The sequence below is a fragment of the Setaria viridis genome, chromosome 7 (assembly GCF_005286985.2).
Source record: "Setaria viridis chromosome 7, Setaria_viridis_v4.0, whole genome shotgun sequence".
NCBI classification, from domain to species: domain Eukaryota; kingdom Viridiplantae; phylum Streptophyta; class Magnoliopsida; order Poales; family Poaceae; genus Setaria; species Setaria viridis.
In genome coordinates, this window is record NC_048269.2 from 34,042,923 (window position 1) to 34,068,898 (window position 25,976).

At 42.8% G+C, this 25,976-nt stretch overlaps 2 protein-coding genes, 1 non-coding gene and 3 pseudogenes across 4 annotated transcripts; 1 reads left to right on the top strand and 5 right to left on the bottom strand.

Moving 5' to 3' along the window:
• Positions 1-1,907: 1,907 nt before the first annotated feature.
• On the bottom strand, positions 1,908-4,666 carry LOC117865523 (monosaccharide-sensing protein 2-like; annotated as a pseudogene).
• A 2,393-nt stretch (positions 4,667-7,059) lies between these two features.
• On the bottom strand, positions 7,060-10,966 carry LOC117862455 (uncharacterized). The gene is made up of 8 exons (XM_034745935.2): positions 10,282-10,966; positions 9,983-10,051; positions 9,826-9,882; positions 9,639-9,716; positions 8,819-9,208; positions 8,582-8,719; positions 8,230-8,463; positions 7,060-7,650 (listed from the first exon to the last, which is right to left on the bottom strand). Exons 1-8 carry the CDS (start codon positions 10,744-10,746, stop codon positions 7,264-7,266), a joined length of 1,818 nt encoding a protein of 605 aa, XP_034601826.1. The 5' UTR covers positions 10,747-10,966; the 3' UTR covers positions 7,060-7,263.
• Positions 10,967-10,979: 13 nt separating this feature from the next.
• On the bottom strand, positions 10,980-11,052 carry TRNAA-UGC (transfer RNA alanine (anticodon UGC)). The gene has a single exon. It is a non-coding gene; the product is annotated as a tRNA-Ala (tRNA).
• A 7,648-nt stretch (positions 11,053-18,700) lies between these two features.
• On the bottom strand, positions 18,701-19,915 carry LOC117864931 (uncharacterized; annotated as a pseudogene).
• On the bottom strand, positions 19,691-21,195 carry LOC117865532 (uncharacterized). Of its 2 annotated transcripts, XR_004642552.2 has the most exons (4): positions 20,710-21,195; positions 20,446-20,608; positions 20,062-20,365; positions 19,691-19,846 (listed from the first exon to the last, which is right to left on the bottom strand). XR_004642552.2 is itself a non-coding variant. In XM_034749757.2 (3 exons), the coding sequence occupies exons 1-3, from the start codon at positions 21,127-21,129 to the stop codon at positions 20,115-20,117; spliced, it is 834 nt and encodes a 277-aa protein (XP_034605648.1). In that variant the 5' UTR covers positions 21,130-21,194; the 3' UTR covers positions 19,939-20,114. The 2 variants fall into 2 exon arrangements, 1 of the variants encoding a protein (XP_034605648.1); XM_034749757.2 differs by lacking the exon at positions 19,691-19,846 and having other exon boundaries at positions 19,939-20,365; positions 20,710-21,194.
• Positions 21,196-21,307: 112 nt separating this feature from the next.
• LOC117865533 (uncharacterized) lies at positions 21,308-24,983 on the top strand (annotated as a pseudogene).
• Positions 24,984-25,976: the final 993 nt, after the last annotated feature.

Genomic DNA, 25,976 nt, shown 5'->3' on the forward strand with positions numbered 1-25,976 from the left:
CCGTGTAGGTGTTCACATCCTCAACTTATGTTTATCTTTATACTAGAAAAAATAATTTTATAATCTTCATGCCACGGAAGAAGGGAGATTGAAAAAAAAAAGTTGCTGGAGATGCGAGGAATTGAACCCCGTGCCTTTAGACATGCATGGATTAATGCTCTACCAATTGAGCTACATCCCCAACTTATAATTATCTTTGCACTTGAAATAATTATAAATTTTTCCATGTCACTGGCCTCTAAACATGCATCTTTTTAATGCTCTACCAATTGAATTACATCCTAACTTTGTGTTTAACTTTGCACTTGAAATAGTTTTAAAATTTTCAAGTCATGGAAGAAGGAAAATTAGAAAGATGTATTTTTTATTGGAGATGTGAGGAATCAAACATTGTGACTCTAAACATACTCCTTCCGTCCCGCAAAGAGTGTCTTTTTTTTTGTTTTAGACTCTACAATTTATCCTATTCTTTTACATCCTAGTAAATATCACCTAATTAAAGAAACACCGACACCAATAAAGAAAAATATATGGAGAAGTGCGTACAGCCAATCAAATGATCAATTGATGTTATTTCTCTTGTTCCAATGCACAAGCATTTATTTAGGATCCATAAAACTAAACAGACAGCACGATTTTTAATCACAATAAGTATTAGTATTAGTTATTAGGGGCAACATAGATATTTCTCATCACTACTAATGTGTCTGAAATGTTTTAAATGGACACTCTTTACGGGACGGAGGGAGTACATATTTTAATGCTCTACCAATTGAGCTACTTCAAGTTATGTTTAGTTTTGCGCTAGAGTTAATTTTATAATCCTTAATCTTGCATTCGTAAAATCATAAGAATCAAACAACAGAACAAGCGTAACTTGTTGTCGAAATAAAGGATGATGCAGCATTCCCAAGCCGGATGGTTCTTCTAGAGCCTGCTGCCTCATGAGCCATGTCTTGGTTGCTCTTGTTGTGTTAAGATCGGAACTCTGCAACTACAAAGGAGCCTGACATTCGTTATTAGTTGTTAAAATCAACATTACAGATATATCGTGCTGATTATTAAGCAGAATTTATTCTTCAAGTCCGGCCTGTTCACATTCATATCATACGGACAGCCGGACGCACCACAATTGCTGAAATCCAAACTGGCCGGCCAGTTTGGATTTCTTGACGAGGCTTGCCTCACCTGGCTGGTCAAGGAGAGCGAGCTGTGTTCTGAGTTTGGAAGGGTTGCCAGCTACATCGATGTTTGTGAAAGCAAGATTTTCCCTTGCTTGCTCGGGCGAGCTGTATCACCTCTCCGCTGCTGGCAAGGCTCTCCTTGCTGGGCGAGGCCAGCTAGCAAACAAGCCAAACGTCCCCTAAATGCAAAACAATTTCAGTTTTCTCAGCTGCAAAAGTCTGAAGAACTCAAAAGCACGTATGCTTGTAAGTGCAGGTAATCAGTCAAGTGTTTTGTTTAGCAGGTAATCACCCTTGTCTTTGAGTAAGAAGTTGTGGCTTATCAGATTCCTGAGCCAAAGACAAGGAAACTCCAAACCTTGTCTCTCATAGCTCTTTATTGTTTCCCATTCCAAAATTCCCAAGGTATCGCTGAACATCACGGCTCATGGGTGAAAGAGAAACAAGAACTTCTGCTCCGTGGAGTGTCGAAGCCATCGAGATCTTCACTGAAGTAGCTTCTAAATTTCAAGTTGCCTTTTGTCTCACTAAAGATAACACCATCAGACACATCAGATCCAGTTATGCTAATTGATCACTAAGTTTGTTTGTCCAATTCCTGGGAGAAGTGAAGGAAGAAAAAAACATAAATGCCATTCTACTGAAATGGCGTGAAAAATTTAAGGTGAGGATATCCTCTAAGTTTAAACATCAGACAGAAGATAAACTAGAGAAGGATGACAGTTACCAATGATATTCTGATTTATGCCCGAAGATATTATGACAATCTATTTATACAAGGGCAGCAGTTTCAGGTGATCCCTAGATATATAAGGTACTATTTGGATCTCATGGGACATCAAAGTAGGAGCAAGATCACAAAAAGAAACCCAAGCCCAACCATGACACCATGTACTACCAAACCAACTCTTTAGGCACACCGTCGCTGGTCCCTTCCTTCGTAGGTCAAAGTAACTTTCAGACGACTTCAGAGGATTAATTAACTACGATGAAGTTTGGAAACCAAAAAATTACAGCCAGTGACGTTGATCCCTAGCCGGGGGATTAATTCTCCTTAGCTTGCTTTGCTCCAACAGAGAAGAACTCGATGATGACCTCGAGGGGCATGCCTTTTGTCTCCGGCACCTTCATGTATACAAATACAAGAGCTAGGATACAAAAAAACAGCATATATCCCGAAGACACCGGCGAGCCCGATGGAGTTTAGCATCACGGGGAGAGTGTATGTCACAATGATGTCACCGATCCAGGAGGTAAAGGCGCAGATGGCTATGCAGATTCCACGAACAGTGGTGGGGAAGATCTCTGCACAAAGAATGTTGGGAATAGGCCCAAACCCCATGACGAAGAAGCAGAAATAGAATATGAGGCTGATCGTGGAGAGTGCAGCATGCACTGTGGTTCCCACATCCACAATGTTGACCATGACCAAGACAACTAGTGCAACTATTAGGATAGCGATTGTCGCAAGGAGAAGAAACCTGAACGAGAAACAAGACAAAAGAATTATTACTCTCGTTACTTACTTCTACCAAAAATGTATTTACGCATAATAAGCAATAGTATATCAAACACAATGTCTAACCTCCTTCCAGACATATCCATGCATGAACCTTATGGCAATGCCAATGCTCGGAAGCATCAATAAGGTTGTCAAGGCGCTGATAAGAATAGATACCAAAGATGAGCTAAGGCCAATGTTAGAAAGAAGAACACCAACACCTGCTAGCTCAAGAATTTTAGGAGTGTAGTAGAGAACACCACTGATGCCAGCAAACTGCATAAAAAACATAAAAGTTAATAATCGAATAGTAACACATTGAATACCAAATTTGAGGGGGGAAAAGTTAAAATAAAACAAAATTATGTCAACAAACATGAAACATCATGCCGAGACTTTAACCTACAACCATATTTGGTAAATGTATTCAGGAATATCCATGTAAATGAATGGGCAGACAAGATCAACATACTGTTTCCATGCTTCTGATAACAACAATGAGCAGTCACATAGCCCACTTACAACAATTCTCCAGTATCTTAATAGAACTAGTCTATCAGTCTGTGCTACCACACTGAGACATTAATATTTGAAATTTATGAAAAAAAAGTCTATAGCCAAAAAAATCAAAATTTCCTACTTTAGCGCACTCTCTCTTTTGTTAAACATTCTAACACAATACCTATATAGGTATGTATTCATCTTCATCAGGGTGTAATAGATTTTAGTTAGCAATTACTCTATATACTTTTTCATTCACATCCATAGTTTTTTCACGTCACATCTTATATCCATGTATTTGACATGTGTTTAATTGAACCCTTACTTCGAGCTATTTGTTTAACATGGAAATTAACATTATCTTCGCTTCTTCCATACATGTATACATGGTCTATATGGTTACGCACACATCATTCATGTATTACTTAATTTAGTATTTTCAATATTAACGATTGGTAATTTAGAATCATATATTTGTGTATTTTGGGATTATTTTTTATACTAACAGATGTAGCTGATTTCAATGTACATTTAGGGGCTACCTTAGGTTATTTTAATAATGACAATGTGGGCAACTTATATGCCTTAATAATGACAATGTGGGCAACTTATATGCAAATTTGAGAGAATATTTTAATTATTTATAACGGTATATGTGGAAACTTTTGATGAAGATTATGGGTTTTATTTTACCTAATAACGGTAGAAGTAGGAAATTTAAATACATATGTAGGGTGTTACTTTACTGTATTTTCATAACGACAGATGTGCATAATTTTTTTAGAAAACATAATAGAACCAATGGCTATGATGATTAGAGTTTACTGATTGATGGATAGGTATTTCTGAATTTTGTTAGAATTTTTAGAATTTATCTATTTTTCTACAGTGTCAGGTAAAGATTAACGTGGAGCCTCCGATTAGTAAGAGTAAGATTGGAACCGTCCACTTAAACAGTTCACCAATATCTTATTTAAAGAATTTTTTATGTGTTTCTTATAGAGAACACCAAGCTGTGGTTCTTTCTAGATTGACTACTACAAGATATCAAAGCTAAGTTCACTCGTGTTAGGACCTAAAGATTTATCGGTAGCACCGGAAGTGTGATAAGTAAAACTATGCTACCCAGATTAGCATCCATCGTATCATTTGGTTTGTTTCCTTCTTCGGAAATAGCAAGAAAATACCATCAGGTTGCTTTCCATAATCGCTAGGCTCCTAACGTTTGCTGGTATAACCGAAAAGTAGGAACTATAACAAGAAAGTTATTAGCAAAAGTGCAGCACCTTCTCTCTCGGTCCATTTCCATGCCAATTGCCATCCTCCACCAATTATGCTACCATGAGGTATTCAATTCCTTCCACACTTGTTGATTGTCATCTCCACCATGATTTGAAGCGTACTCATTGCCTTCCATTTGACTCTCGGCATCCGAGTCAGCTTTAACCTCCTCCTGCTGCTGCTGCTCCTGCTGCTCCATGACACTAAACATGCATGCCAAAGTTGGGAATCAATTGTTAGCTAGCAGGGTCAGAACAAAGTTAATCTATGAACGAGAATCAGTCGAAACATCTTGACTTGGACGGCAACGAGTTACAGATAGAGACATCGTTACCTGCAATGGTGGCATTATCCCAGCCCTGCAGCAAGTTGCCGATGGCGCCCCCCATGGCCGCCGAAATCGATGATCCACGCCTGCTTGCAACAAGATTTATCCCCGATCGGGCTTCTTCTTAAGAGGCGGTGAGGTGGCCGGTGTGGATGTGGACACGAGAGAGATGGCAGCTTTGGTTTATTCCCCTCTCCAACAAGCTTTTTCTGGATAAGAGCGCTTTAATTTGGCCGATGGGCATTTACCTGTCTTACTGGTTGCATGCACGACGACGACGACATGCATGTTGCCAAAATGATGCCAGCAGGAGCCAGGAGCCAGGAGCCTGAGACAACTGTGACCAAGAGATTATTTCTCTGAGCTGCCTAGCTTGTATTGTAATAGTTATTTTTTCATAGCACTTTTCTTCATATTTATAATGGAAGAATGTACAGGTTACATACATTTTACAAGGCTATAAGCCCAACAAGAAGTAAAACTTTAAAGGAAGGTTTGGCTCTATGAACAAGAAAACTTAGCTCTTCCTTGAAAACGTACTTATCATGTGAATTTCATTGATCATTAAACAGAGAACCAACTGTTTTCTATATAAATTGGAGTAATGTAAGAAACTTCAAAAGGATTGAGTTTTCATTCAAGATGAAGGAATAGTAGCCCATATATTTACCATTGCATAGATTAATATACTCTGCCAACCTTTAGCCATGGAAGGGATATTAAATAAAAAATAAATTGGAGATGCGAGGAGATGACGCTCTACCAGTTGAGCTACATCCCCAAATATTGATTGCTTTTGCACAAGAAATATTTTTATAATTTTTTTATACATATGGAACGCATAGATAAATGAAAAGGAAAACTATTTTTTAATGGAGATGCGAGGAGTTGAACCCCGTACCTTTATCATGCATAGATTAACGCTCTACCAGTTGAGCTACATCCCCAAATATTGATTGCTTTTGCACAAGAAATATTTTTATAATTTTTTTATACATATGGAACACATAGATAAATTAAAAGGAAAAACCATTTTTTAATGGAGATGCGAGGAGTTGAACCCCGTACCTTTATCATGCATAGATTAATGCTCTACCAGTTGAGCTACATCCCCAAATATTGATTGCTTTTGCACAAGAAATATTTTTATAATTTTTTTATACATATGGAACGCATAGATAAATAAAAAGGAAAACTATTTTTTAATGGAGATGCGAGGAGTTGAACCCCGTACCTTTATCATGCATAGATTAACGCTCTACCAGTTGAGCTACATCCCCAAATATTGATTGCTTTTGCACAAGAAATATTTTTATAATTTTTTATACATATGGAACACATAGATAAATTAAAAGGAAAAACCATTTTTTAATGGAGATGCGAGGAGTTGAACCTGGACCTTTATCATGCATAGATTAATGCTCTACCAGTTGAGCTACATCCCCAAATATTGATTGCTTTTGCACAACAAATATTTTTATAATTTTTTTTATACATATGGAACACATAGATAAATGAAAAGAAAAAACTATTTTTTAATGGAGATGCGAGGAGTTGAACCCCGTACCTTTATCATGCATAGATTAACACTCTACCAATTGAGCTACATCCCCAAATATTGATTGCTTTTGCACAAGAAATATTTTGATAATTTTTTTATACATATGGAATGCATAGATAAATAAAAAGAAAAAACTATTTTTTAATGGAGATGTGAGGAGTTGAACCCCATACCTTTATCATGCATAGATTAACGCTCTACCAGTTGAGCTACATCCCCAAATATTGATTGCTTTTGCACAAGAAATATTTTTTAAAATTTTTATACATATGGAAGGCATAGATAAATAAAAAGGAAAAAGTATTTTTTTAATGGAGATGTGAGGAGTTAAACCCCGTACCTTTATCATGTATAGATTAACGCTCTACCAGTTGAGTTACACCCCCAGATATTGATTGCTTTTGCACAACAAATATTTATAACTTTTTTATACACATGGAATGCATAGATAAATTAAAAGGAAAAAACCATTTTAATAGAGATGCGAGAAGTTGAACCCCGTACCTTTATAATGCATAGACTAACGCTCTACCAGTTGAGCTACATTTCCAACCTATCTATCAATGAAAGAGCTACATTCCCAACCTATCTATCAATCAAACAATTCTCGCATCAAATTCTGCTCAAACATCATGAACTTCATCTGTGTGACATCTAACAGCTGTTCTTTCTGTAGTGCTAGATGGCGTCAATTATTCCCATGTAAACAAAATAGCACGGCATGACCGTTACGGAAACATGATAAAAGGTCATATCAGTGACCAAAAATTCACATTTGACGAGAAAAAAAGAAACAAATGGACTACACCCACAACACAAATAATTGCACAATACTAACCACTTTACAAGTTACAATGATAATTACTTAACTACATTGGCCAGTGGGCACTATTTACTGTGTTCACTGTCAGAATGTTCTAATGTTACATATAAGAAACCCTCCATATTGCATTCGATTCTGAAAGGTCGCCATATCCTTCAGTATGTCCGGGTTAACTTTCTGGGAGACATAGTCATCAGCAAAATAACTAGACCTTGTCTCTCTTAGCTCTTTATTGTTTCCCATTCCAAAATTCCCAAGGTATTGCCGAACATCACAGTTTTCAACATTTTTTATTGACTCATGGGTGAAAGAGAAACAAGAACTTCTGCTCCGTGGAGTGTCAAAGCCATCAAGATCTTCACTGGAGTTGTTTCTAAATTTCATGTGGCATTTTGTGTTACTAAAGATAACACCATCAGACACATCAGATCCAGTTATGCTAATTGAGCACTGAGTTTGCTTGTCCAATTCCTGAAGTGAAGGAAAAAAACAATAAATGCCATTCTACTGGAATGCCGTGAAAAATTCAAGGTGAGGATATCCTCTGAGTTTATACATCAGACAGAAGATAAACTAGAGAAGGGTGACAATTACTAATGATATTATGATTTATGACAGAAGATATTATGACAATCCATTGATACAAGGCAGCAGTTTCAGGTGATCCCCAGATAAGGTACTATTCGAATCTCATGGGACCTCACTAACAAGCAGCACATTTCATATCCAAATAAATTAATAAGTTGTTTGCATTTTACATTTGTATCTCCACAAAAAGTGAACATATATGTAGCTTCCAAAATAGAATGATGATTTTTTTTGCGGTGCTCCCCATAACACCCTGGAGATCATATCATGAAATAAGGGTGCACAATATATTCCAAGAATAATTCAAATTTTAGTCTCATTACTTCGTTTCAAAAAAAAAATTAGTCTCATTACAGGGTCATACTACTGTGCATTTCCAACAAATGAGAGCATATTAAAAGGAACTCAACGAGCCAACATGAACTACAAACTGCAAGCTAAGAGAAAAATCAATTCACTAACCTCATGATGGCCATGTTGATCAGCTGGAGTGTGGGGTTCTTGAAAGCTCGATCTCCCTTTGTGGAAAAATCTACTATTGCTCTTTGGTTGGACATTTAAAACTGAATTTGGTTGATGGTCCTCAGGTGACGAGAAATCAGTGCTATCCATTGTTGAAATTGAAACACATTCCTCGAAATAATTCAGTGCCTCCTCAGCTAAATGCCTTGACACTTTCAGTCTTTCTATGCTACTCTGTAATCCCAAAGCAGATATAAAGTTAAGATCAAGATTGCATATTATTAACACAAATCTCTAAATTACATGAATGATAAATGGATTGTATTAGTGTCTGGATTAGCAGGTACATTACCTTTCTTCTTGGCCGTTTTTTATGTGTCTCAGTAAAATTTGGAGCTGTTACTATGCCCTTCAGCATTCTACTCAGCTCTTGTTCCCGCTGCTCTTCAACTGCCAAATCTGCCCGAAGCTTTCGAGCACGTTCATGTGACTGCAATAAGAAGTAAAAAGGTTATAATTGATGAGTGATGACTATGTTTAACTAAAGGCACAACACAGTTGGCACAACATGGCACAACAGTTAACAGACCTGCTTGAGCTTTATTGTATATTCTGTAATGTCAGGAGCCAGCTCAGAGGTGTCAGGATCATACTCAAGAGGAGCTTCCAATTGCCCCAGCTGCTGGTTTGCTTCATGGTGCCAAATGTCTGAAACCAGCTCGGAAGCATCTGTATCAAACTCAAGAGGAATTTCCATTAGCTCCCGGTGCTGTTTTGCTGCATTGTTCCTCGCATCAGAGTCCAGTTCAGCAGCATCTGTATCAAAATCAAGAGGGATTTCCACAACATCTTTCTTTCGGTATTCTGTGGCATAATCACTTAAGTCTGAAATAAACTCAGCAGAATCTGGATCGAACTCAGGAGGAATTTCCAGAACTGGATCCACTGGGACAGTTGAATGGTTCTGCTGCCAAATGGCCTGTTGATCAAAGAAGAATAGTAGCATCATGATTCACGGGCAAATTAGAACAATGGAATAAAATATGAATGAAAGGTTTAGACAGAATATAGAAGAGAAAACGGCAAAGTCAAGTTCAAAGCAAAAGCTGGACATAAAGGCAAACTTTTTCCCTTTACAAACAGAAAGCGGGGCTAGCAAAATATTTCTAGAAAACACATTTACAACCTGGCAATATTGTATTGAAAGAGAATGTGAACCCAGAGAAACAAGTGGGCATCATGTCGCATATCAATTATAATTACCAGAAGAAAAAAGGAAAAATGCATATGTGCCACTCCTTAAAGTTGGAAAACATCAATGTTCAAAAGTAATCCTTTCCCTAGTTCATAGTTACACCAATGAATTGCTAGGGGCAATAGCTTCACACGAGTGATTCGCTAGTTCTTACATGCTCAAGATGATGACCTGGTGAAGAAACAACAGTGCTAGATTCTAAACAGGTTGTTTCATCCATTTGTCGAGAACCCTGTGTGCAACAAACATACTTTGAGTCAGTGACATGCTCATGTTGCCTGTAAAACCCATGGCAAGCATGATTTGACCAAAGCACAAAGCTACACAAGCTATTCACATACCACTCCGGTTGTTGACCCCTGAGATGAACAGCTTCCACCGATTCCCCCTTGTTTGCTCTGTGAGGGATTTACTTTGTGAGAATACAAGTTCCTTAAAAAGTACATAGCTACGTACACATAAACCATCTAATCGAAGGTCCAGAAGCAGCGTACATACCTCTGAAATCGAATGCCGACTCCTCCATGACTGCAGTTTCCTTGCCGCATCCCTTGCCTCTGTATCTGTCTGTCAGATGTAGCTTTGATTAATAGGCATCCCCTTGATGTCAGTCAGATTCAGATTGATGGAGATAGAATGTAGATTGAATATCAACTAATCTGCATATCCACACGGCATATACTAGATGATCATGTAGTAGAAAGGAAAACAGAAATTATGCAAATCGTAGTTATGGAAAGCGGGGAATTTTTCTGGGGACAGGTTTTCGGGTGAAATGTGAAGCAGAGACGACTGACCTCAGAGCAGCGGTACGGGCGTACTTCGTCGGCCACCGACCGCGCCCGCGAAGCCCTCCTCCCGCCGACAGCGCCAGCACTGTCCACCGACGGCGCCGAGGCGGTGTCTCGCCGCTGCGGCGCGACGGACACCGACCGCGCTCTCCCGCCGCCGCCGCGTCCCCCAACCTTGAGCGGCTCGCGCCCTCTGTCCCGCGTAGGCGCATCCCCGCCGCCAGCGCCAGTAGCAGACCCCACCGGCTGCTGCGGCGGAGATGGGGATGCCGCGGAGTCGAAGAGCGGGTTGGTTCGGGTGTTGGCGTAGTCCTCCTGCAGGAGGCTGTCGTGGCCGCGGGCGCGGGGCGCGGCGCTGACGCTGCGGGAGCGGGAACGGCGTGGGCACGGGGGCGGGTCGGAGCGGGAGGTGGTGGTGGAGGAGGCGTGGAGGTCGCGGCGCGTGGTGGACCTGAACGCCGACGACGCCATCGGGTACGGTGGTTGATTGGATTGGTAGGACGGCGGGCGGAGGAAACGAAACGGGAGAAGGGTGGAGGGAAATGCGAAAGGGATGGTGCGGCGCGAAGGGGAAGCTGCGAGGACTGGTAATGGCGGGGGTGGGTGGCCATTCACCGGGTACCGTGCCGTGTGCCCGGCCGAGGATGACCAGTGGGGGCGGCCACCGGTGAAGAGAGAGAGAGTTGCCAAAAATAAAATAATTTTGGAGATGCGGGGGATCGAACCCCGTGCCTCTCGCATGCAAAGCGAGCGCTCTACCATTTGAGCTACATCCCCTAGTGCGATTTAAACTCTTAATATAATTTAATTCACTATGTTATTAAAATATTTCATTCTGTTCCGATCTTGATATCTTGTGTTGGCTTACGTATAGTCGTATAGAGTTCCTGCCGATATACAATATACGACTTGTTTTGTGTGCTTGTGAGTGAGGCGAGATTGCCGCTGTATGGCTTCACTTATTTCCTCGATTTGGAGGATTTCATACTTGTCTGTTTGTCCTAATCTTAACCTGGGAATTATGGTCGACTGAACACGTTTGTTCTTGCAACTGCAACTGGTGATAAGAGAAGGAAAAACTAGTGCATCAATGTTCGGTGCTCACAGCTTTTATTTTACTTGTTCCTTATAATTGTTGCTTTCTAGCATCGAATTGTCCGACAACATCCATGCAGGACAAGAAGGAAAAATGTATTCTCTTGTCTGCCGAACTACTTCCTCCGTTCCAAATTATAAGTCATTCCAACTGTCTTGGAGAGTTAAATATTTTTATGTTTGACTAAAATTATAGAGAAAATCACAAAAGTTTATGGCATCGAATAGATATATTATGAAAATATATTTAATGAAGAAACTAATGGTACCTATTTGATATCATGAATGTTAGCACTTTATTGTATAAATTTGGTCAAACTTGAGATGCTTTGACTCTCCAAGAAAGTTGGAATGACTTATAATTTGGAACGAAGGGAGTAGTTTTTTTTATAAGGGTAAATGCTTAACCCGATGCCGTTGCATAAAAGACATATGGTAGCAAGTAAAATAAAAAGATACAGAAACATGGGTCGGGAGTAGCTCATGATTTTGTATCTTTCTGTAATGGAAAGAAATTTCAAAAAAAAATTTAAATTGGAGATGCAAGGAGTTGAACCATGTACCTTTATCATGCATAGATTAACACTCTATTGAGCTACATCCCCAACTTTTGATTGTTTTTCACAACAAATATTTTTATAACCTTTTTGATACACATTGGAGATATAGAGAAATTTAAGCAAAAAATATTTCATTGGAGATGCGAGGAGTTAAACCCCGTACCTTTATCATGCATAGATTAACGCTCTACCAGTTGAGCTACATCCCCAACTTTTGATTGTTTTTTCACAACAAATATTTTTATAACCTTTTTGATACACATTGGAGATATAGAGAAATTTAAGCAAAAAATATTTCATTGGAGATGCAATGAGTTGAACCCCATACCTTTATCATGCATAGATTAATGCTCTACCAGTTGAGCTACATCCCCAACTTTTGATTGTTTCTTCACAATAAATATTTTTATAACCTTTTTGATACACATTGGAGATATAGAGAAATTTAAGCAAAAAATATTTCATTGGCAAGGAGTTGAACCCCGTACCTTTATCATGCATAGATTAACGCTCTACCAGTTGAGCTACATCCCCAACTTTTGATTGTTTTTTCACAATAAATATTTTTATAACCTTTTTGATACACATTGCAGATATAGAGAAATTTAAGCAAAAAATATTTCATTGGAGATGCGAGGAGTTGAACCCCGTACCTTTATCATGCATAGATTAACGCTCTACCAGTTGAGCTACATCCCCAACTTTTGATTGTTTCTTCACAATAAATATTTTTATAACCTTTTTGATACACATTGGAGATATAGAGAAATTTAAGCAAAAAATATTTCATTGGCAAGGAGTTGAACCCCGTACCTTTATCATGCATAGATTAACGCTCTACCAGTTGAGCTACATCCCCAACTTTTGATTGTTTTTTCACAACAAATATTTTTATAACCTTTTTGATACACATTGCAGATATAGAGAAATTTAAGCAAAAAATATTTCATTAGAGATGCGAGGAGTTGAACCCCGTACCTTTATCATGCATAGATTAACGCTCTACCAGTTGAGCTACATCCCCAACTTTTGATTGTTTTTTCACAACAAATATTTTTATAACCTTTTTGATACACATTGCAGATATAGAGAAATTTAAGCAAAAAATATTTCATTGGCAAGGAGTTAAACCCCGTACCTTTATCATGCATAGATTAACGCTCTACCAGTTGAGCTACATCCCCAAGTTTTGATTATTTTTTCACAACAAATATTTTTATAACCTTTTTTATACACATTGGAGATATAGAGAAATTTAAGCAAAAAATATTTCATTGGAGATGCAAGGAGTTGAACCCCGTACCTTTATCATGCATAGATTAACGCTCTACCAGTTGAGCTACATCCCCAACTTTTGATTGTTTTTTCACAACAAATATTTTTATATCTTTCAATGCAGCGAAGAGAATACGCCCCAAAAAAATGCATGGTTGAGAAATTAAATGAAAGAAATTTTTCATTGGAGACAGGCTCTAGCAGTTGAGTTCATCCCCAAATTTTGTTTGCTTTTGTACTTTTTTTTTCGCATGGAAGAGAAACTAATTTTTAGAGATGTAATGGGTTGACCCCTGTAGCTTTATCACCCATAAATTAACCTCTACATATTGAGCTGCATAGATGATAGCGTCGTAGTAGATTCGTTGAGTAAACCCGTTACAATAGAAGCGTATGCAGGTGTGCACGAGCTAAATTAAACTATCCTCCTTGATTTACGGAAACCGTATCATCACGCATACAGGCACGTCACGGTGCAAGACGGGGAACAGAAAGGCCGTGCCTGTGCCATGCGGCCGGATCGCGCAGAAATCAAAGGCTGGGCGCCGGAGAGCCTAGCTCAAGTGCCGTTCCTGGTGCCGGATCGATCTGTTTAATTACCCACGTATTCGATCTCGATCTTTTTTTTTTTGGCAAATTCAGTGAGCATCTTCGCTCCTGCATATGATTGGAGCAAATCGATCCCGGCGTCAGCATGCTTCAACACACAAAACGTAACTTCAGCTTCTCAATCCCCGTGTTGCAGTGTCGTCGCTCGATGATCATCATCTCACGTTCGCAGCGCAGCTGTGGAAGAAGAATTGCCTCTGAGCTCCGATGGACCTCCTATTTGCAGCCCTGGCCCACCTATCAATCCAACGATTCTTGTAACCTTGTGCAGAAAATATCCTCAATAAAGACCGTTGAATTTTTTCTAGAATACGCAGGAGAGCTGCGTATCATTCAATTAAGAGGAAAAAATAGATGTTTAGTTACAACGCGGGCTGGACGCACGCACACGGATTTGAGTTGATAATGATTACATTATTAAACATACACTCCACCTATCTGTTAGCAACTCCAAATTGTTCACCTAGGTGCTATGAAACACCTGCTCCGAAGTTCCAGCCAGCCATCGCCAGGCATCGTGCTCCTGCAGCAAACCAGTTTGCTGCTTCCTCCTGTATCACGGCGAGGAGTTGTTGAGGCGATTGTTCCTGTCTCCTGGCAAAAGTCCTGTTGTTCCGCTCCTTCCATATCACCCAAAAAGACCAGCATGAGAGTGGTGTCGAAGCCTTTAACCCTTTGTCTTGCCAGGCTGCTCCTTTCTGCGTCCACCATTGGAGCAATGATGTATGCAACATTGGCTGTACAGCGGGAATACCAAGCTGCTGGTCTAACTGAAACCAGACCTGCTGGGTATAGCTGCATCGCACAAAGAGATGAGTAGCAGATTCAGATGCTTGGCCGCATAGTGCACACTCATCCGAGTTTTGCAGTCCATGTCGTTTGCGCCGTGCAGCTGTCCAAAGCCGGTCTCTAACAGCCAGCCAGGTGAAGAATTTGACTTTAAGGGGAGCCCAAGCCCGCCAGATGGACTTGTATTCCGGCCATTCCATCGATCCAATGAAGAAAACTCGGTATGCGGAGCTCGTGGAATAGATGCCGGAGCTTTCCCAGCGCCAAGACACACGATCTTCAGTTCCGGGTTGCAACTGAACGTTGGATAGTGCATGCCACAGGTGCACATACTGTGTTAGTGCCGTCACTGTAGCTCGTCCGGCAACGTCTCGTATCCATCTTTTATCAGCAAGGGCCTCGGCAACAGTTCTGTTTCTTCGTATGGTTGGCTGCACCATGTGACAGAGGTCCGGTGCTAGGATGCATGGAGAGAGGTCTTTGAGCCAAACATCCTCCCAGAAGAGTGCAAGGTTACCATCTCCCAGGTCAACACGTATGGACAGTTGGAACATCCTGCGTAGGGTATCATCCTTTTCAAACTCAGCCGAGAGGTGTTTCCATGGTCGAGTGTCGTCAGTTCATTTGAACCACATCCAGCGTAGGCGGAGGGCAAGTGACGCAATCTTGAGATCCGTAATTCCCAAACCGTCAAAATTGAACGGTCTACAGGCGATTGGCCAGGCGACGGAGCAGCTCCCCCCCTGAGCTTTTTCTTTCCCAGCCCAGAGGAATCCCTTTCTTCTCTTATCAATCTGCTGCAGGACCCAATCTGGTACATCTAAGGAGATTATGGTGTGAGTACACACTGATGTCATTACTGACTTGACCATAGTTAGCCTCTATTGTTGGGCGTCCTTAAACCATTGAAAGTAGTTCTATGAGGAAAAAAAAGAGTTTATTGAAGATGCAACAAGTCGAACCCAATGCCTCTACCATGCATCATTTTAGCGCTCTACAATTTGTGAGCTACATCCCCAAGTTATATTTTAGTTTATAGTGCAAAACTATATAAAAACTAACGAGAGTTTTTTTTAACCAACTAACCGAAGATTAACATGCAAGGCTAAAAGATAGAAGCAAATTAAAAGATCTCAGCAAATGGACCGTTATGTCGCATCACATTTAAAGGCAATATTCTGTTATATTTATGCAGAATCCTCAGTCAAATCATTTCATAGAGAAATTAAAAAAAGAAAGTCAGGAGTTTCTTGGAGACGAATCCCATGCCTGCTCTAATAAGCATTGGTTAGCTCTACCAATATAATTGAGCTCCAACCCAATTTTTGTTTAGTTTTTGTCCTTCTCTATCAATACATACATGCCGGGCAGTTAACTGTCGTCCTCTTCAAAAAAAATGTTTAGTTTTGTACTACAACTTATTTTATAATTATTTATCTTCTCTCTTTTAGTAATCCACATGGTTGTCAAAATCTTGATTAATTGTGTCGCATGATTTCAGTACACGATATCTAGATTAAGGCGATCCAATTCTACTATTTTCAAGATCTTATAATTGCAATGTTACTTAAAGACCTATCTAATTTAGAATCTGTGGTTTTTAGTATCCTTGCCTGCGTCTACTTATAAGAATCGACTATGGAATAAAGTTACATGAAATTCTGTCCATCACTTGGTGGATGCGATCAATATATATATTTGAAAGGAGCCCGAGATGGTGATTTTTCATTATAATGTTGTCCGGTGTTTGGTTTGAGAAATTACTTTCATCTAGAATGGAATGTGTCCTCTCATTTGCAGCCGTTTCCAATATATGCTAAACAGCATGTGAAAGCATCGGTTAGAAATGTAGACTAGTAGTGGTAGAGCTGCTCCAAGTGCATGTTAGTTGTGTCGTATGCCATCTACCAGTGTGGTCCAAGAGCAAACTGGCCAAGCAAGAACGAATGTTCCAATGATTGCATGCAGAGGAGCAAAGGGAGGAAGGAGCTCGGCAAGGTCAAATCTGTGGACTAGAGAGACAGATGGTCCTTGGCCAGCACCTCTTCCATGTGGAGACGCACCTGTAGAGACTTGTGGCTGGTTAGTTGGCGATGCATTGTTTACTCGAATTTTATTGTTGGATAATATATATAATGGCAGCTTGCTCGTTTCAAAAAAAAAATTATATATATATAATGGCAGCTTCACTTCAGTGTATGTGTGCAACTTCCCATGAACTGTCAACGGAGTATCAGACCAGTAGCATTGACTGAATTCAGAGCAGAGACACACAGGTAGGGATTCAGCATCAGGAATTAAGCTATATTATAATGGAATTTTGAATATGTGTATTGTCCAAATTTGCTCCAGAGGAACTCCAGAACATACAGCTGCTGCTGCAGTTACAAATTGAGGAGCGAGCATGATGCTATCTGTCTATGATTTGGTTGTGACCTACCTGCCGTACATCTCGCACTTTGCCGATCTGAATCTGAAGCTTGACGTGTTATTGTACGCACAAGCACAACCAAATAAGATTCTCAGCTATCCTAACCGTAGCCCAAGAAGCGAACGTATGATTTTTGATCACATGACAACGGCGCGGCTTAACTGAACTGATAGAGGGAAACTCCTCCAGTTTATACGGCGCCGGCCGGTATGTACAAATATTAGTCAAAGTAAGATGAACACAATTCACATGGTCGGCATTCACGAAATCCGTCTGTACTGCCCACACTAAGCATTTGACCAGATAACCTAACCTGATATAGTAGCATCCATGTTCTCTGCATGTTCCTGACCAGCTACTGATAGTGATAGTGGACGTGGAAGGAGCGTGCTTCTTCCACTCGCAACCATGTTACCTGCCCGGCCGCAATATATGTACAGGCCGCGGTTACTATATAGCACACTGTGCAGGTCCAAGCAGACACCAACACCACTCTTACATTACATCCACGATCATCATCAATCACCCTCGAGATCTACCACTCCTGCCCCTGCTCACAAGTGAAGTGAAGCTGCAGATCGATGAAGGCTGTCATGAGCGCCGTGATCTTGCTCCATCTCCTCTTCCTCCTCATCAGCAGTGCGACTGCTGCAGCATCGCCGGCGACGACTCTGCCTCCGGACGGCCAAGGTTGGGCGGCTGCCAGGAGGTTGCTGCTGCGGCAACCGACAGCGGCCACAGCCACCAACTCCTTCCATGTCAAGGGCGGCGCCCATGAACCAGCTGCGACTGCGGCGGCAACGAAGCCGAACGTGGAGTTCAACGCCAGCACGAGGTCGGCGCCGGGGAGCAAGTTCAACCCCAGGCAGAATTAGTTAGCGCCCTTTAATTTGGGACATCTTGTTCCTCCTCTGATCCTCTCTTGTAGTTGTAGGCTTGGTAGGCAGCTTGCAATCTTTTTCTCCTTTTTTCCTAGGTCAGCCGTGTATCATTCCGATCTTGTAGTAGACACAACTAATATAACCCGAGGTCTCGTACGAGCAGAGAAGGTGGTAATTTCAGTTCAAAATAGTGCTGGATCATAATGAATGAATTATAGGAGATTGTAAGTGTTTTGTTATTGTAAATGATCATAATGCTTTCATTGGAGGGCCCATTTTGTTGGTATTCATCCAGAAGATGGAAGGAATTGGGCAAACAAATAAACTGTCAGTTTCTTACTTTCTTTCCACTCAGAGTTGGCAGCTTGAGATGAATCTGTGCATGGTACTCTCTTCTTCCCCTCATTGTTGTTGCCATGCTCCCTTGTCTTTGGAAGCAAAATAAGGCAAGCTTGGCCTGCATAGCTTACAGCATCAACAAACCAAGGTTAAGCTTAAGCATATCGCAGGGATCCCTACCCCAACTGAACAGACCATATAGGCAACTCATCTAATCACCGTTCCTTCGCTCCAAACTAGCCCTTGTCTTGAGAGCAAGTGATGTGAGAGCCATAATTTTGCACCCAAAAAGGAAGTTATGATTGAAAAAATTAATAATAAATAAATTCAAGCGACGAGATGACAAATATTTGCAGTTCACATCTTACCTATGACTCTATGAGACTATGACCAAGTAAGTTCTACAGCTGTTTCAACCCAAAAACTGTTCTAACAGTGGGCAACTCTTAAGCATCAATGCCAACATCGGTTTCTTTTGCCTCAGGAGATCAAATGCAAAGGAAAAAAAAACAAAGTCTAACTACTTCGTATGACCATGAGGAGTCAACAACTCCTCGGACCAAAAGGAACAACTTAGTTATAGTACATCACAAGCCGCATGCCTATTCTACAGATCTTTCTAATCCGTGACCATTGGTCCTGCTTCGCTTGCAGGACCAGTCACATATAAGCTCGATACTCGGGGGTTATTGTTTAATAATGTACAAAGTTAGCACAAGGTGCTGCCTTTATAGCCTGATGAATGCCATGCCGCCGTTGAATCACTGTTGTTGGGCAGATGGAGATTGCTGCACCTGCACCGGCGGAAAGAACCCAATGCTTGATGATTGAAAGAATCCGGTTGATGTCGGTGATTGCTGCGGTGGCTGCGGAGACTGCTGCTGCTGGGGCTGGTTCTGAGCTGGTGGAGGTGGAGGTGGCCCACTTAGTCCCGGGAAACCTGCCGGCAGCGACAATGGAGGCGGAGGTGGCATAGAGCCAGCCATCATCCCAAAAGGTGCTCCCACTCCGACCATTCCTCCAGTATTTTGAGCAAATTGTTGCAGAAGCGGTGACAATATAGATGGCAGTGGCGGCGGCGGTGGTGGTGGTGGGAATGGACCTGGCGGTGGTGGTCGCGTGCCTCCAAGAGAATTAGAGAAGTAGGCACTGCTCCAATCTGTTGTTGCATCTGTGGCGCTTGCCCAAAAAAGGGAGAATGCCTCTTTTCAATCTGGAAGCCAGGTGGTCCTCCAGAGAGTTCTCCTGAAGGCGATCCACCATTTATGGAAGCGGCTTGCTCAGCAGCAAGAGATGAGATAAGGGAATGAAACGCAGGTGCTGACAAAGATGCAAGCTTATCTGCCATAGCTGCTGCCGTCCTCTTGGACTCGTCACCCACTGCACTGACTGTAGGGGGAAGTGAGGTTGCTGGATTCAGTGGCTGTGACTGGAGGTGTCGACCTTACTCCAGAACCCTGCATCAGAGCAGCTGTGTGCTCTGGTGGAGTAATCATGAGAGGATTAGAAATAGATTGTGTGCCACTTGTGGCAAGGGCACCACCCAGTTGTTGTCTAAGTTGAATGGCACGTTCAGCCTCTGCTCGAGCAATCTGTTTGGATAATTAGATAAAAGATTAGCAAGGTGTCACTTTAACAATGTCATAAAATGGTAAAAGCATGATTACAGTTGCAGAACAGATACTAATATCAAATACGATGATATTTACCAATGTTAAAGAAATTTAACTGTGACCTCACAGATAAATTCCAGCAAGAAAGTTAATTGAGACAGTGATAGGCAACAAGACATGCATTACTCCACAACCTGGGGTACAATTCTCCACTTCAAAGTAAGAGCACAGAGAAGATGATGCTAGGCTAGATATATTGATATGCACGTTGAAGGTCTGTCAGATTTTGCTCCGTGGCATCTAATGTCGGAAGCTTCACCCTGGACGGAGCTGATTGTGAGGCGGGATGATCAGATACAGAGAAGATGATGCTGGAAGCACCGTCGTCGTGTGTATCATCAGCTTCCAACCGGTACAGCTGCTGGCCGGCGGCGAAGTTGCCGAGCAGTTGGTATGAGCTCGGCGAGCCGTCCATGGTCAAGCAGAGGTCATCGGTGCCTGATTCAATGGAAGAGTCGATTTGGATTAGAAATATAAAGATTGCTAATTGATGAGAGGTAATTAAGTCTTGCACGTACATGCTGCGAGCTCCTTTTGGGTTCGGTAGAGGAATTGCAGGACGGCGGCGACGTCGTCCCGGAAGCGGGAGAATGGGTCGTCGTCGTCGTCGCCGCCGCCGAGGTTGAGCTTGCGGAGCTTGCAGAGGCCCTCACCGAGCTCCATCATCGCGCCGCGGTGGTTCTGCACGTACGTATACAGGCCGATCGATCGATCAATAATTGGATCGTTGACATCAAATAAATTCAGAATTCATGGATCGATCAATCATCAATGGGTAGGACCTGGTTGAAGAGGTGGTGGAATCCGACGGCGCACTGGAGGATGCCGTGGAGGAGCGTCCGCGCGGGGTCCTCGGCGTCGTACCAGAGCTCCTCCACCACGTCGTGGCACGCGTGGAACTCGCCGCGGTTGAACAGCGCCACCGCCGCGTCGAACCCACCACCAGGCCCCGCCGACGGGTCCTCGTCATCCTCCTCCTCCTCCTCGTCGGGGCGCTCGCCTCGCGCCGTGAGGAGCCGCCGGCGGCAGCGGAGGTCGGCGTTGCGCGCCCCGCCACCATCACTACCACGGCAACTGCCACGGTGCCGTAGGTAATAGAGCGACACGTTTGCACGAGCCGGGGTGGTGGGCAGCTGTCGCAGGCGGGGTGGCGCCCAGCCGGCGTAGATGGGAGCAACAGAGCCGGAGGGCGCGAGCGCCATGGAAGGCAGGCAAAAGGATCGTTCGGTCTGCGAGCCGTGCACTCGTGTGTGGCCATCATTGGCTGGCACCGGCACTTGGCAGGGAGTGGTCGTCACCTCAAAAGTCAAACGGATCAAACCCAAAATATCTAGCAAGCCGGCCTGTGAAACTTTCGGCCCAAGAGCACCTACGCGGGCCATTCTCCATTACGGTCCAGCCCAGTTACAGACAGGATGCCCAGCCCATTCATGAATGAATGATTTCTTTCCCGGGTTCCTTCCCGTCTCCGCCCGCTCGCTTCCCGCGAAACGCCCAAAAAGTCCATCTCCATCAACCAGAAAAATTCCCTCCCCGGGCGGAGGAGTTCGTTCCCGATTCGCGTCGGATCTAATCCAATCGGGGCAAAACCTAGCAGTACTCGCTCGGGTTCCCTTCCCCGATTCCCGAGCGAGAGCGGGGAGCAAGCAGAGCTCGCGATGGCGCCGCTGTCGTGGCGGCACCACACCCTGCTGCAGGCGCTGCTCACCCGCGGCCCTCTCTCCGAGCGCGACTTCCACGCCGTCTTCGCCGCCGTATCTGGCAGGAACCCCGGTACGCCATCTTCGTCTGCCTGCTCTTCTCCTCACCTCTCTTTACGCGCCGTAGCCCAACAAGTGCTCGACGAATGCTCCTGCGCCATGCCGGTTGGCCCTCGCCGGTAGGCCAGGAGGCCGCGGAAGCCAGCCGCCCCTGGAGCACCGTGTGTGGATGAAAGGGTGCTCTGGGGTGGGGTAAAAGAGTTGTACACATGTGGCTTATGGGCTGAGCAGGGCTGCAGCTGCTTATACAACAAGCCAGCATTTCTATCCTTCCGCATTCCTCGTTCCCCTCCTTCCAGCATACACCAACCCATCACTTAAGCTTTTATTTACGCCTTGGAGTTGCTCGGCTAGATTCCCCCCACTCCCATCTGCTAGGCTATCTTCAGCATGGCGCCTCTGCCCTGGCGGCAGCGGCATCACACCCTGCTGCAGGCACTGCTCTCACGCGGCCCCCTTGCCGAGCATGACTTCCACGCGCTCTTCGCTGCTGTCTGCGACAGGGACCCCGGTATCTACCTAAACCACGCCTCTTGCTAGTTGCTGCTGTCAGAGATCGCCGGAGTAGCAACGCCCGTACGTCGCCGGCAAGCTCCTGCTGCACACACACACACACACACACACACAAACTCACGCGATGTAACTGAACGCCGAGAGAAGTGGATTCAGTTTTGGTGCTGCCCAACTTACAGCGTTTTCTGTGACTCTATTGTTGATATAACGCAACGATTACAACAGCCACGATCGGCTGAAAAGAGCGGTACGATCCCTTGACGAAGCCTGCCATCCCAAGCCTCAGAACCGCAGCGCGTTTGACGCGCTCCCATGCGAAGGTGCACACGTCAGAGCTCCACACATGCACAGCCAACTATCTCGTCCATGCATTCTAACAGAATCAGAAACTAAAGGACTTTGGAAACAAACTTCGTGCACTACATGCACAAGATTTATTCAACAGCTGCACCTTTCCCTCCGTCTCTGGTCTTACTCCATCCTCTTTACATTTGTTCCACCGGATGCTCCTCACAGCTTTCACAATCACAACTTATTACTCCGGTGGTACTAATAAATTTGTTTGGAATGCCGTGTACGTCTACATTCTTTTTGAGAATATGTGTATGTCTCTGTTTGTCTAGTACTACAAATCTTCTCTTTCTCAAGGAAAAGGGTGCTCCTTTGGCCTTGTGCTAATTTTTGGGGCTATGCTGTACAAAACCTGATCTTGCTCATATTCCCTTGGGGTTGGAATCACTTCAAAGTTTTGCTAAAAAAATAACAGTCAGTTCATAGTCACATTATCTAAATGGCCTTCACACATGGGGTTGGAACCATTTTCAGTTCAACTGATGACTTGCTGGCTACTTGGCTGAATCTACCAGTTATAGAAGAGTATATAGACTATGGGTTGCAAGTTTCTCTTAATTCATCTTGCCAAATGTCTAGCCTCCAATCACTTATTTCATATAAGACTTGCAGCCACTCATCAACAACTGTTCAATGATACACTTCTGAAGATCAACAAGGACCTCGCATATTTGCAGTTTGAGTTGCGAGCATGCATCAACCAATATGATGGAACGGTGTATTGTGGAGTGGTTAATAACATTGCTGACGAAGAATCAAAGCTTGGAACAAAGTATTCTGTGCCCCAGATTGCATTCTACAAGGGACTGGTATGTGATAGCTTGTTTTGTATAGCTTAGCACATGTATCGATGTAACTAATGATTCCTGTGGCAGTTAGAAGCAATAGTTCAGGAAGCTGGAAATGATGGGAGCATAACCAGTATTGACGCTCTCAATGTCCGGCTTGACAACCAGGTTTGTTTTACAGTAATTCTGGGAACATGATTTGTTGGCTTTCATTTATTTATTCACCACAGATTGTCTTATATCAACATATATCACCATGTACTAAATGGTCATGTGCTTGGTATAGCTTATAATAGTTACAAATTTACAAGCAGTTAAGCATATAATAGTTTCATATACTATTTTGCAGTTACCACGTCATCAATGGTAGCACCTTGCAGTATTTTCTGTGGCATTGCATGGCATGGACGCATGGCAGCACTATTATATATACTGATGGACAGACCTTAATGTTGATTGCAATATGGTGTGATGAGTTGTTGACTATTCTGTTCCCAGGTCATTATTGTAGATGGTTCACAGGAAAGCTAATCTCGTCTTCCTACTTCCATAAAGAACTTGTCACTGAGCCAGAAAGAGAAAACTCTAGATGAACTGATACGGGATAGTTGGTTGTCATACACCTCCACAGGCAAGATTGGTCTGGGCACCAGATCATTTCTTGATCTCCGAAGCTGGTTCCGTGGTAACGGCATCCCATCATGCATGGTGTGTAACGAAGCTTGTATAAAGGTACTGATGAGTGATGATTCTTTGATTTTCATCAGTTGCCTTGGTCTTGTTTTAAATGTTCCATATAACCTGCTAACTTTTTGATATATTTTCCCAACAGGCATCTAGTTGTCCTAATGAGGAATGCAATGTAAGAATCCATGAATATTGTCTGAGGAAATTTTCACAGCGAAAGGTAGTCGCCTGATTCTAGTTTACACTGTTACTCTTGTTAATGTTAAAGCCATTTCTGGCTTGCTAATTTATCTGCATATGCAGTCTTCAAGAGCCTGTCCTGGTTGTGGTACCGAATGGCCCCGTCAGGATGGTGAAGCCGACGGTGATGATGATGTGAATGAACCTGAGGAGGATCAAGCCCCATCAGCTAAACGTTCCTCGAGAAAGAGGCACAATCAAGTCAAAGCTGAACTGGTGGAAGAAAATGACAACGCAGGCCCATCAACGGCGTTGCCTAGGAGGAGCTCAAGAAGCATTAAAGCCGAAGCAGTCGAGGCTGCTCAAGAGGCGTCTTCTGCAGGAGCTTCGCAGGCAACCAGGACGTCCAAAAGAAGGAAGAAATGATGACGCTGGCTAATGAATGATAGGTACTGAGATTGGCGGCTCTCTTTTGTTATGTAGCCTTAAGATGATGGCGTTACAAACTCCTAGAGCTTATTTAACTTGTGACAGTATATCAATCTAGCTAAAGTGGTGCCATTTTACTTGTTTGGAAGTAGAGAACCTATCTCTATTTGTGCACTCAAGCTTGTTCAAAGAACGGGTTTGCTGCCAAATTACACCTAGCTGTGCCTGATCCCGTCCTAATCCGTTCAAATCTGATCAATTCCCCTTGTATTATTATTGTATCTTCCAAAGAAGACACATTATATTAGATGCTTCTTTGTAAGATTAAGAGAAATCGGTTATAGGTTTCGTAACTGTCTCTGCGCTTCAAATGGAGCTATTGCAGCCGTACCAAGATGATGAACACGCATCACTTGGGGCGACAGCCTGCCTCCCTGGAGTTGCTTGCTTGACGCACTCTGCTTTGCTGATGCAACTAGCTCTAGCTGGAAGAAACACAAAGATGACACCGATCGACCTTAAACTACGCTGAATTGCTGAGTATTCTTATGTCATTCAGGTTTGTGGCTGACAGACAGGATCAGATTGACAATCCCAATTGAAATACATACAGCTGCAGTGCAGGCCGGTTGCAAAAAAGAGTTGAGCCTAGACCAAATCAGTTGAATTGTTCATGAGGGTGACGTCCATGAGGGTGATGTGGTTCGTTCGTGAAACCACTTCTTTCGTTGAATTGTTCATCGCTCTGCTCCCCTCAAAGAAAAAGGAAGAGAAAGAGATAGAGAGAGGAAAAAAAGGAGAAAAAGAAAAGAATCGTTCACTGCTCGCGCCAGCCGAATCGAGCCTTAGGAGTTAAGACATAGACAAACGCAGCATAGGACATAGGGGGACTATGGAGTGCTAGTGCTCATTGTCAGGTCATTATCCATATCTATGAATTTGTGCCGCTTTGGAATAAACGAAAATTCGTGTTGTTACAAGTTTATAACAATATCTGTAATATTGCTACGTACGTGCCACCTGGATAAAGAAAAGATCCTAGCAGATGATGCTAAATTACCTTGTAATGCGACACAGACGCCACGCCATCATGCTGCATGGAGGCAGGGACGACAAACAGCCGCTCCACCACTATGCTTTTCAACAGCATATAAACTATTACTTGCACATCTGGATATGTGATGCTTTGGAATAAATGAAAATTAGCATCATCAATATACATAATTTCTTCTCTTTCTTGAAACAAGATCAAATAGGCTTGTTGTAAAAGGTCGATTATTCTTCCGAAAACGCAAGAGAAGATGACGAGTTGGTGGCAAACGAAAGCAAGAGACAGGCACT